Here is a 10,559-nt window from a genome sequence, read left to right as displayed (position 1 = left end):
TTGTTTTTAAATGTAAGTATTTTTAGATATTTTAATATGTACTATATATGAAGCAAAATGAGTGAATCTATACTATAAAGTATGTCTAAAGACATTCGTTCATATCAAAAATCTCAAAAAAGTTATATTTAGGGAGGGAGTAGTATAGTACTGTATGCGGCTATCAGAAATTCAAAACTTCCCGGGAACTCTGGCCGCGACTTGGAAAATAAGCCCAAAATATTTTTTTCCCCCAAAAAATGTGAAAACGGGAGTAGTTGGATATTGGAACATGACGAGGCTTGTGACGCGACGCCGACGTCGGCACCGGGGGTGACGCCGGCCGGACGCCAGCACGTCGTCGGCCATCCATGATCCATCCACCCACCCGTTCCCACCTGTCCCGGAGGCCGAAGCCGCAGCAGCCGCGTAGAAAAAGAAGGAGATGAAAGCGGCCACGCGCGCCCCTCAATCCCGGCGGTCAACGCCCACCGGGAGGACGGCATCTGATCTCGATCGCCATTTATTTACCCCGCTACCTCGCATCCACCATCATCCATCACCTCACCTCACCTCACCCAGCGGCGGCGAACGGAGATGCCAAGGCACTCTGCGGCTTCCCCTATTTATACGGCACTCGCTCGCCTCGCCAATTTCAACAGCGGCCGCCGCGTCCTCCTCGCCTCCAGAAAGACGAGCTCCAGCTCTGCTAGAAGTAGCGCCAAGACCAGACCTTTTCTGTGCCTCGCCGTGTTGCTCCTGCTGATTCTTGTTGTGACCGCCGTCTTCTTGTTCCCACCAGCCATCATGTCTTCGTCTTCCTCGTCGGCGGCGGCGGCCGCGTCCGTGCCGTTTCAGAGCCCGAGGAAGGTGGTGAAGAAGGTGCTGTCCTTGTCCCAGTCCGAGGGCCAGGGCGCCACCGTCCGCCGGAGCATCGGCGGGTACGACACCATCAACCCCCTCTCTCTCAATCGCCATGAGTTCTGAAATTTTCATCATGGGGAGCTAGTGTTGACCTGTGTATGTCTCTTCTTGATGCTGCTGCAGGCACGAGGTCCGGAACCTGGACCCGTTCCTCCTGCTCGACGAGTTCTCCGTCTCCAAGCCCGCTGGATTCCCCGACCACCCCCACCGGGGCTTCGAGACCGTCACCTACATGCTCGATGTACGCATGCTCTGCTTTTTCCATCTCGTCTTCTGTTCTGTTGATATTGCCTGCAAGGTGTTTGCTGAAATGCTGTACTGTCTTCTGTGTTTCTGCCGATGCAGGGGGTGTTCACCCACCAGGACTTCTCCGGACACACGGGCACCATCAGGACCGGAGATGTGCAGGTTCGATCTATTCATCCAATTCGTCAGAGATGCCACCATTCATGCACTTGATTCATTCTATTTTGATTTGAGAACTAACATCGCATCTGAATGCTCTGTTCCCCATCAGTGGATGACGGCGGGGCGCGGCATCGTGCACTCAGAGATGCCTGCGGCGGACGGAGTGCAGAAGGGCCTGCAGCTCTGGATCAACCTTGCCTCCAAGGACAAGATGTATGTACCCTACGAAGCCAACTATCAATCTTCTTTACACGGCAGTGATCAATCACTCAACACTAACTCTGCTTCTGCAAAACGCTTGATCAAACAATGCCAGGATGGAGCCACGGTACCAGGAGCTCGAGAGCAAGGACATCAGCCAGGCCGAGAAGGACGGCGTGGCGGTGCGGATCATCGCTGGGGAGGCCTTCGGGGTACGGTCACCGGTCTACACGCGGACGCCAACCATGTACATGGACTTCACAATGCAACCAGGGTCGCAGCTCCACCAGCCAATTCCTGAGGGCTGGAACGCCTTCGTGTACATCATCGAGGGGGAGGGCGTGTTCGGTAAGGAGGGTGCAGCGCCGGCGAGCGCGCACCACTGCCTCGTGCTTGGCGCGGGGGATGGGCTCAGCGTCTGGAATCGGTCCGGCGCACCGCTGCGGTTCGCGCTGGCGGCAGGGCAGCCACTGAACGAGCCGGTGGTGCAGCAGGGGCCCTTCGTCATGAACTCGCGTGCCCAGATCCAGCAGGCCATGGAGGACTACTACTACGGCCGGAACGGCTTCGAGAAGGCCAGCCAGTGGAGCTCCGCCTGATTCTCATCGGTGTCTCGCCGTGATGATGATCAACATCGCGGAGCATTGTCGTGCAAAACATTGGGAAGGAAAGGGAAATTGCTTTGTACCATTATATTGATGCCTTTATGTAGAATGTAGTAGTAGTCTTGTTTTTCTTTGATTCTTTTTTTTTACTTGTTTATAAAAGAATCTGATGCAATAAAAGTGTGTAATGAGGAGGAACTTATTAATGATTGTTTCATCATAAAAGAGCAAAATGTTCATCATAGATTTGGGCAATAGAGCAATGGGAAATGATGGGTGGATATCAGGTGGGGGGCAAAGAACATTCAGATTTCAAGTGAGCCACCAACACTTTGTTTGATCTTCTCAGTCCATTGCTTCTTGATAGCTTTATTCTCTCATGATACAGTTCTGTTCCAATGTATATGTAGTGATCAAATTGTAGATGCAGATAGTTTCAAAGGATTCGTGATGTGTCACAAAAATGCTAGTATAATTTAATTGTTGCTGCCAAATTTTATTATCTCTGGACTTCGGTCAGCTTACATAGGTCCTCTAAAACAATGTACAAAGTTATTGTATATGGTTGCTAGAAATTCAGAGTGCCATTATCGTGTACCATTGTTTGGTAGCAATGCAGAGTGCTGCTATGAAACATAGTGTTGTGTGCGCAGACAGATTTAGCAGCGTGCCTGTTGTACAGGTTTTGATGAGCTATATGATTTTTCCTATATAAATCATTAGCTACAAAGTCGTAGCTATATATCTTCAAGGCTGAGCTGCTGTAAAAGTTTCAAAAAAAATTGACTGTTGGTTTAGAAGATGTGTATTTTCCTAATTGACTGTCCTAAAAGACTGACAGACTTATTAGTCAGAGTTGAGTTTGCTCTTGGCCATCTTAATGAGGTTTCCTAGAGACAAAAATATCTATAGACTTGTATAGGATGAAAAATCCTTGCTCCGGTGAAATTTCATGATTTTTGTACTTGTGATTTACTCCCTCCGTCCCACAATATAAAACGTTTTTGGAAGCTATCGTCTTATATTGTGGGAGGGAGGGAGTAGAAGCTAACAAAAAAAATGAAGGATGACTGTCTGAATTTTCAGAACAATTATATTGAATTGACCGAACTTTTTTGTTACACTTAGAGATGGCATCGTCGCAAGTCTATATTCTATAACACAGGGAGTTAACGTATGCTCAGTTCCTTAGACCATGAGATTATCAAGTCACTTTATATTAGATCACTAGTAGAAAAAGGCAAATTTGACCCGGTTCCAGAGGGCCTTTAGTCCCAGTTCTGGAATGGGGACTAAAAGGTCGGTACTAAAGCCCCCCCCCTTTAGTCCTGGTTCTGTTACGAACCGGGACTAAAGGCCCTCCACGTGGCCGCTGTCTGGAGCTTCACCTTTAGTCCCGGTAGGTAACACCAAGTCCCGGATGCGGAAATTTGACGAACTTTTTTTTTAATTTTTTAATTTTTTTCCCGATTTCCAAATTTCTAAATTATTTTACAATTTAATCTCTAATCATCCCTCATCACTGTTCAATTTAACCTCTAATCTCTAATCACCCCTCATCATTTCAAATCATCTAACTTCCCGGCCGGTCACCCATCCTCTCACTACTCCAGCCTGAGCACACTTAACTTCCAGGTTCTATTCCCCCTCATTTCCAAGTCTGCACTTGTTGCTTTCCTGAAGTTTAGCTTGAGCATGAAGTCACACGTTTCACGGTTTGAGTGTGAAACTATTATATTATTCTAAGAAGCAATAATTATTTAGTAACACTAATATTTATTGAATAAGTAGTTTGACCACAGTTTGACCAGATTTGACCAAAATTCAAAAAAACTAAAATAATTATTTAGTAACACTAATACTTCTTGAATAACTAGTTTGACCAGATTTTAATTCAAAAAATTTGAAATTTGAGCATAACTTTTTTCTTTTTAAAATTTGAGGATTCTAAAAATTTGCAAAACGGCCTACATCTCTAAGGATTTTATTTTTTGAAGTTTTTATCATTTTCTTTTGTTTTTTTTCAAAACTAAAATGGCGATACACAGGGGGTGGTAGAGTTTGAGACACGAACCCCTTTAGTCCCGGTTTAAGACACGAACCGGGACTAAAGGGCATCGCACCCTTTAGTCCCGGATTTTGTCTCAAACCGGGACTAAAGGTCTAATCTTTAGTCTCGGTTTGAGAGACGAACCAAGACTAAAGGGCATCACACCCTTTAGTCCCGGTCGTATCTCAAACCGGGACTAAAGGTCTCATTTGAACCGGGATTAATGTGTATATTGAGTTGTGACCAAATCCCTATTTTCTACTAGTGGATGATGCACTTTGGTGTTGTTCTAACGATACCCGTAACAGGGTAATCATAATGGCAACTTCAGTTTCATCGAAAAGTATGGCAAGGGGCAAGATAGCTCAATAGTGTTGGGGAACATAGTAATTTCAAAAAAAATCCTATGCACACGCAAGATCATGGTGATGCATAGCAACGAGAGGGGAGAGTGTTGTCCACGTACCCTCGTAGACCGAAAGCGGAAGCGTTAGCACAACGCGGTTGATGTAGTCGTACGTCCTCACGATCCGACCGATCAAGTACCGAACGTACGGCACCTCCGAGTTCAGCACACGTTCAGCCCGATGACGTCCCTCGAACTCCGATCCAGCCGAGTGTTGAGGGAGAGTTTCGTCAGCACGACGGCGTGGTGACGATGATGATGTTCTACCGACGCAGGGCTTCGCCTAAGCATCGCTACAGTATTATCGAGGTGGACTATGGTGGAGGGAGGCACCGCACACGGCTAAAAGATCAAATGATCAATTGTTGTGTCTCTGGGGTGCCCCCTGCCCCCGTATATAAAGGAGCAAGGGGGGGGGGTGCGGCTGGCCAGGGAGAGGGCGCGCCAGGAGGAGTCCTACTCCCACCGAGAGTAGGACTTCCCCCCTTTACTAGTTGGAATAGGATTCGGGAGAAGGAAAGAGAGAGGGGAAGAAGGAAAGAGGAGGCCGGCCCCCTTGCCCTAAACCAATTCGGTTTGGGCCTTGGGGGGGCGCGCCCCACACTCCCCTTGCTTCCCTCTATTTCCACTAAGGCCCATGTAGGCCCATTAAGCTCCCGGGGGGTTTCGGTAACCTCCCGGTACTCCGGTAAAATCCCGATTTCACCCGGAACACTTCCGATATCCAAACATAGGCTTCCAATATATCAATCTTCATGTCTTGACCATTTCGAGACTCCTCATCATGTCCGTGATCACATCCGGGACTCCGAACAACCTTCGGTACATGAAAACATATAAACTCATAATATAACTGTCATCGAAACGTTAAGTGTGCGGACCCTACAGGTTTGAGAACTATGTAGACATGACCGAGACATGTCTCCGGTCAATAATCAATAGCGGAACCTGGATGTTCATATTGGCTCCCACATATTCTACGAAGATCTTTTATCGGTCAGACCGCATAACAACATACGTTGTTCCCTTTGTCATCGGTATGTTACTTGCCCGAGATTCGATCGTCGGTATCTCAATACCTAGTTCAATCTCGTTACCGGCAAGTCTCTTTACTCGTTCCGTAATACATCATCCCGCAGCTAGCTCATTAGTTGCAATGCTTGCAAGGCTTATCTGATGTGCATTACCGAGAGGGCCCAGAGATACCTCTCCGACAATCGGAGTGACAAATCCTAATCTCGAAATACGCCAACCCAACAAGTACCTTTGGAGACACCTGTAGAGCACCTTTATAATCACCCAGTTACGTTGTGACATTTGGTAGCACACAAAGTGTTCCTCCGGTAAACGGGAGTTGCATAATCTCATAGTCATAGGAACATGTATAAGTCATGAAGAAAGCAATAGCAACAAACTAAACGATCAAGTGCTAAGCTAACGGAATGGGTCAAGTCAATCACATCATCCTCCTAATGATGTGATCCCGTTAATCAAATAACAACCCATGTCAATGGTTAGGAAACTTAACCATCTTTGATCAACGAGCTACTCAAGTAGAGGCATACTAGTGACACTCTGTTTGTCTATGTATTCACACATGTATTATGTTTCCGGTTAATACAATTCTTGCATGAATAATAAACATTTATCATGATATAAGGAAATAAATAATAACTTTATTATTGCCTCTAGGACATATTTCCTTCAGTCTCCCACTTGCACTAGATTCAATAATCTAGATTACACAGTAATGATTCTAACACCCATGGAGCCTTGGTGCTAATCATGTTTTGCTCGTGGAAGAGGCTTAGTCAACGGGTCTGCAATATTCAGATCCGTATGTATCTTGCAAATTTCTAAGTCTCCCACCTGGACTAAATCTCGGATGGAATTGAAGCGTCTCTTGATGTGCTTGGTTCTCTTGTGAAATCTGGATTCCTTCGCCAAGGCAATAGCTCCAGTATTGTCACAAAAGATTTTCATTGGACCCGATGCACTAGGTATGCCACCTAGCTAGATCGGATATGAACTCCTTCATCCAGACTCCTTCATTTGCTGCTTCCGAAGCAGCTATGTACTCTGCTTCACATGTAGATCCCGCCACAACGCTTTGTTTAGAACTGCACCAACTGACAGCTCCACCGTTCAATGTAAACATGTATCTGGTTTGCAATTTAGAATCGTCTGGATCAGTGTCAAAGCTTGCATCAATGTAACCGTTTACGATGAGCTCTTTGTCACCTCCATAAACAAGAAACATATCCTTAGTCCTTTTCAGGTATTTCAGGATGTTTTTGACCGTTGTCCAATGATCCACTCCTGGATTACTTTGGTACCTCCCTGCTAGACTTATAGCAAGGCACACATCAGGTCTGGTACACAGCATTGCATACATGATAGAGCCTATGGCTGAAGCATAGGGAGCATCTTTCATTTTCTCTCTATCTTCTGCAGTGGTCGGGCATTGAGTCTTACTCAACTTCACACCTTGTAACACAGGCAAGAACCCTTTCTTTGCTTGATCCATTTTGAACTTCTTCAAAACTTTGTCAAGGTATGTGCTTTGTGAAAGTCCAATTAAGCGTCTTGATCTATCCCTATAGATCTTGATGCCCAATATGTAAGCAGCTTCACCGAGGTCTTTCATTGAAAAACTCTTATTCAAGTATCCCTTTATGCTATCCAGAAATTCTATATCATTTCCAATCAGCAATATGTCATTCACATATAATATCAGAAATGCTACAGAGCTCCCACTCACTTTCTTGTAAATACAGGCTTCTCCAAAAGTTTGTATAAAACCAAATGCTTTGATCACACTATCAAAGCGTTTATTCCAACTCCGAGAGGCTTGCACCAGTCCATAAATGGACCGCTGGAGCTTGCACACTTTGTTAGCTCCCTTTGGATCGACAAAACCTTCCGGTTGCATCATATACAACTCTTCTTCCAGAAATCCATTCAGGAATGCAGTTTTGACATCCATTTGCCAAATTTCATAATCATAAAAAGCAGCAATTGCTAACATGATTCGGACAGACTTAAGCATCGCTACGGGTGAGAAAGTCTCATCATAGTCAATCCCTTGAACTTGTCGAAAACCTTTCGCAACAAGTCGAGCTTTGTAGACAGTAACATTACCGTCAGCGTGAGTCTTCTTCTTGAAGATCCATTTATTCTCAATTGCTTGCCGATCATCGGGCAAGTCAACCAAAGTCCATACTTTATTCTCATACATGGATCCCATCTCAGATTTCATGGCCTCGAGCCATTTTGCGGAATCTGGGCTCACCATCGCTTCTTCATAGTTCGTAGGTTCATCATGATCTAGTAGCATGACTTCCAGAATAGGATTACCGTACCACTCTGGTGCGGACCTTACTCTGGTTGATCTACGAGGTTTAGTAACAACTTGATCTGAAGTTTCATGATCATCATCATTAACTTCCTCACTAATTGGTGTAGGTGTCGTAGAAACCGTTTTCTGCGATGAACTACTTTCCAATAAGGGAGCAGGTATGATTACCTCATCAAGTTCTACTTTCCTCCCACTCATTTCTTTCGAGAGAAACTCCTTCTCCAGAAATGTTCCGAATTTAGCAACAAAAGTCTTGCCTTCAGATCTGTGATAGAAGGTGTACCCAATAGTCTCCTTTGGGTATCCTATGAAGACACATTTCTCCGATTTGGGTTCGAGCTTATCAGGTTGAAGCTTTTTCACATAAGCATCGCAGCCCCAAACTTTAAGAAATGACAACTTTGGTTTCTTGCCAAACCACAGTTCATAAGGCGTCGTCTCAATGGATTTCTAAGGTACCCTATTTAACGTGAATGCGGCCGTCTCTAAAGCATAACCCCAAAACGATAGCGGGAAATCAGTAAGAGACATCATAGATCACACCATATCTAGTAAAGTACGATTACGACGTTCGGACACACCATTACGCTATGGTGTTCTGGGTGGCGTGAGTTGCGAAACTATTCCGCATTGTTTCAAATGAAGACCAAACTCATAACTCAAATATTCTCCTCCACGATCTGATCGTAGAAACTTTATTTTCTTGTTACGATGATTTTCTTCTTCACTCTGAAATTCTTTGAACTTTTCGAATGTTTCAGACTTATGTTTCATTAAGTAGATATACCCATATCTGCTTAAATCATCTGTGAAGGTGAGAAAATAACGATATCCGCCACGAGCCTCAATATTCATCGGACCACATACATCTGTATGGATGATCTCCAACAAATCTGTTGCTCTCTCCATAGTTCCGGAGAACGGCGTTTTAGTCATCTTGTCCATGAGGCACGGTTCGCAAGTACCAAGTGATTCATAATCAAGTGGTTCCAAAAGTCCATCAGTATGGAGTTCCTTCATGCGCTTTACTCCGATATGACCTAAATGGCAGTGCCACAAATAAGTTGCACTATCATTATCAACTCTGCATCTTTTGGCTTCAATATTATGAATATGTGTATCACTACTATCGAGATTCAACAAAAACAGACCATTCTTTAAGGGTGCATGACCATAAAAGATATTACTCATATAAATAGAACAACCATTATTCTCTGATTTAAATGAATAGCCGTCTCGCATCAAACACGATCCAGATATAATGTTCATGCTCAACGCTGGCACCAAATAACAATTATTTAGGTCTAATACTAATCTCGAAGGTAGATGTAGAGGTAGCGTGCCGACCGCGATCACATCGACTTTGGAACCATTTCCCACGCGCATCGTCACCTCGTCCTTAGCCAATCTTCGCTTAATCCGTAGCCCATGTTTTGAGTTGCAAATGTTAGCAACAGAACCAATATCAAATACCCAAGTGCTACTACGAGCATTAGTAAGGTACACATCAATAACATGTATATCACATATACCTTTGTTCACTTTGCCATCCTTCTTATCCGCCAAATACTTGGGGCAGTTCCGCTTCCAATGACCAGTCTGCTTGCAGTAGAAGCACTCACTCAGGCTTAGGTCCAGACTTGGGTTTCTTTTCCTGAGCAGCAACTTGTTTGCTGTTCTTCTTGAAGTTCCCCTTCTTCCCTTTGCCCTTTTTCTTGAAACTGGTGGTCTTATTGACCATCAACACTTGATGCTCCTTCTTGATTTCTAGCTCCGCGGCCTTTAGCATCGCGAAGAGCTCGGGAATAGTCTTATTTATCCCTTGCATGTTATAGTTCATCACGAAGCTTTTGTAGCTTGGTGGTAGTGATTGAAGACCTCTGTCAATGACACTATCAACAGGAAGGTTAACTCCCAATTGAGTCAAGTGATTATGATACCCAGACATTTTGAGTATATGTTCACTGACTGAACTATTCTCCTCCATCTTGCAGCTATAGAACTTATTGGAGACTTCATATCTCTCAATCCGGGCATTTGCTTGAAATATTAACTTCAACTCCTGGAACATCTCATATGCTCCATGACGTTCAAAACGTCGTTGAAGACCCGGTTCTAAGCCGTAAAGCATGGCACACTGAACTATGGAGTAGTCATCAGCTTTGCTCTGCCAGACATTCATAACATCTGGTGTTGCTCCTGCAGCAGGCTTGGCACTTAGCGGTGCTTCCAGGACGTAATTCTTCTATGCAGCAATGAGGATAATCCTCAAGTTACGGACCTAGTCCGTGTAATTGCTACCATCATCTTTCAACTTTGCTTTCTCAAGGAACACATTAAAATTGAACGGAACAACAGCACGGGCCATCTATCTACAATCAACATAGACAAGCAAGATACTATCAGGTACTAAGTTCATGATAAATTTAAGTTCAATTAATCATATTACCTAAGAACTCCCACTTAGATAGACATCCCTCTAATCCTCTAAGTGATCACGTGATCCAAATCAACTAAACCATGTCCGATCATCACGTGAGATGGAGTAGTTCCAATGGTGAACATCACTATGTTGATCATATCTACTATATGATTAACGCTCGACCTTTTGGTCTCCGTGTTCCGTGG

The 10,559-nt window shown here is 44.5% G+C and overlaps 1 protein-coding gene across 2 annotated transcripts; it reads left to right on the top strand.

Moving 5' to 3' along the window:
• The first annotated feature begins 440 nt into the window (after positions 1 to 440).
• On the top strand, positions 441 to 2,372 carry LOC147977135 (pirin-like protein). Of its 2 annotated transcripts, XM_087519171.1 has the most exons (6): positions 441 to 694; positions 782 to 920; positions 1,027 to 1,144; positions 1,249 to 1,311; positions 1,421 to 1,524; positions 1,628 to 2,372. In XM_087519171.1, the coding sequence occupies exons 1-6, from the start codon at positions 577 to 579 to the stop codon at positions 2,109 to 2,111; spliced, it is 1,026 nt and encodes a 341-aa protein (XP_087375297.1). In that variant the 5' UTR covers positions 441 to 576; the 3' UTR covers positions 2,112 to 2,372. The 2 variants fall into 2 exon arrangements, with proteins under 2 accessions (XP_087375297.1, XP_087375296.1); XM_087519170.1 differs by having other exon boundaries at positions 444 to 920.
• The last annotated feature ends 8,187 nt before the right edge of the window (positions 2,373 to 10,559 follow it).

This window comes from Triticum urartu, chromosome 4A, assembly GCF_056163025.1.
Source record: "Triticum urartu cultivar PI428250 chromosome 4A, HENAU_Tu73, whole genome shotgun sequence".
Lineage (NCBI taxonomy): Eukaryota > Viridiplantae > Streptophyta > Magnoliopsida > Poales > Poaceae > Triticum > Triticum urartu.
This window is presented reverse-complemented; position numbering and strand designations above follow the sequence as displayed.

Coding starts and splice junctions, on each gene's coding strand:
- LOC147977135 (XM_087519170.1), top strand. CDS start 577: ATGCCAAGGCACTCTGCGGCTTCCCCTATTTATACGGCACTCGCTCGC. Junction 921..1,026: donor GTCCGCCGGAGCATCGGCGG/GTACGACACCAT, acceptor ATGCTGCTGCAG/GCACGAGGTCCGGAACCTGG. Junction 1,525..1,627: donor CTTGCCTCCAAGGACAAGAT/GTATGTACCCTA, acceptor AAACAATGCCAG/GATGGAGCCACGGTACCAGG.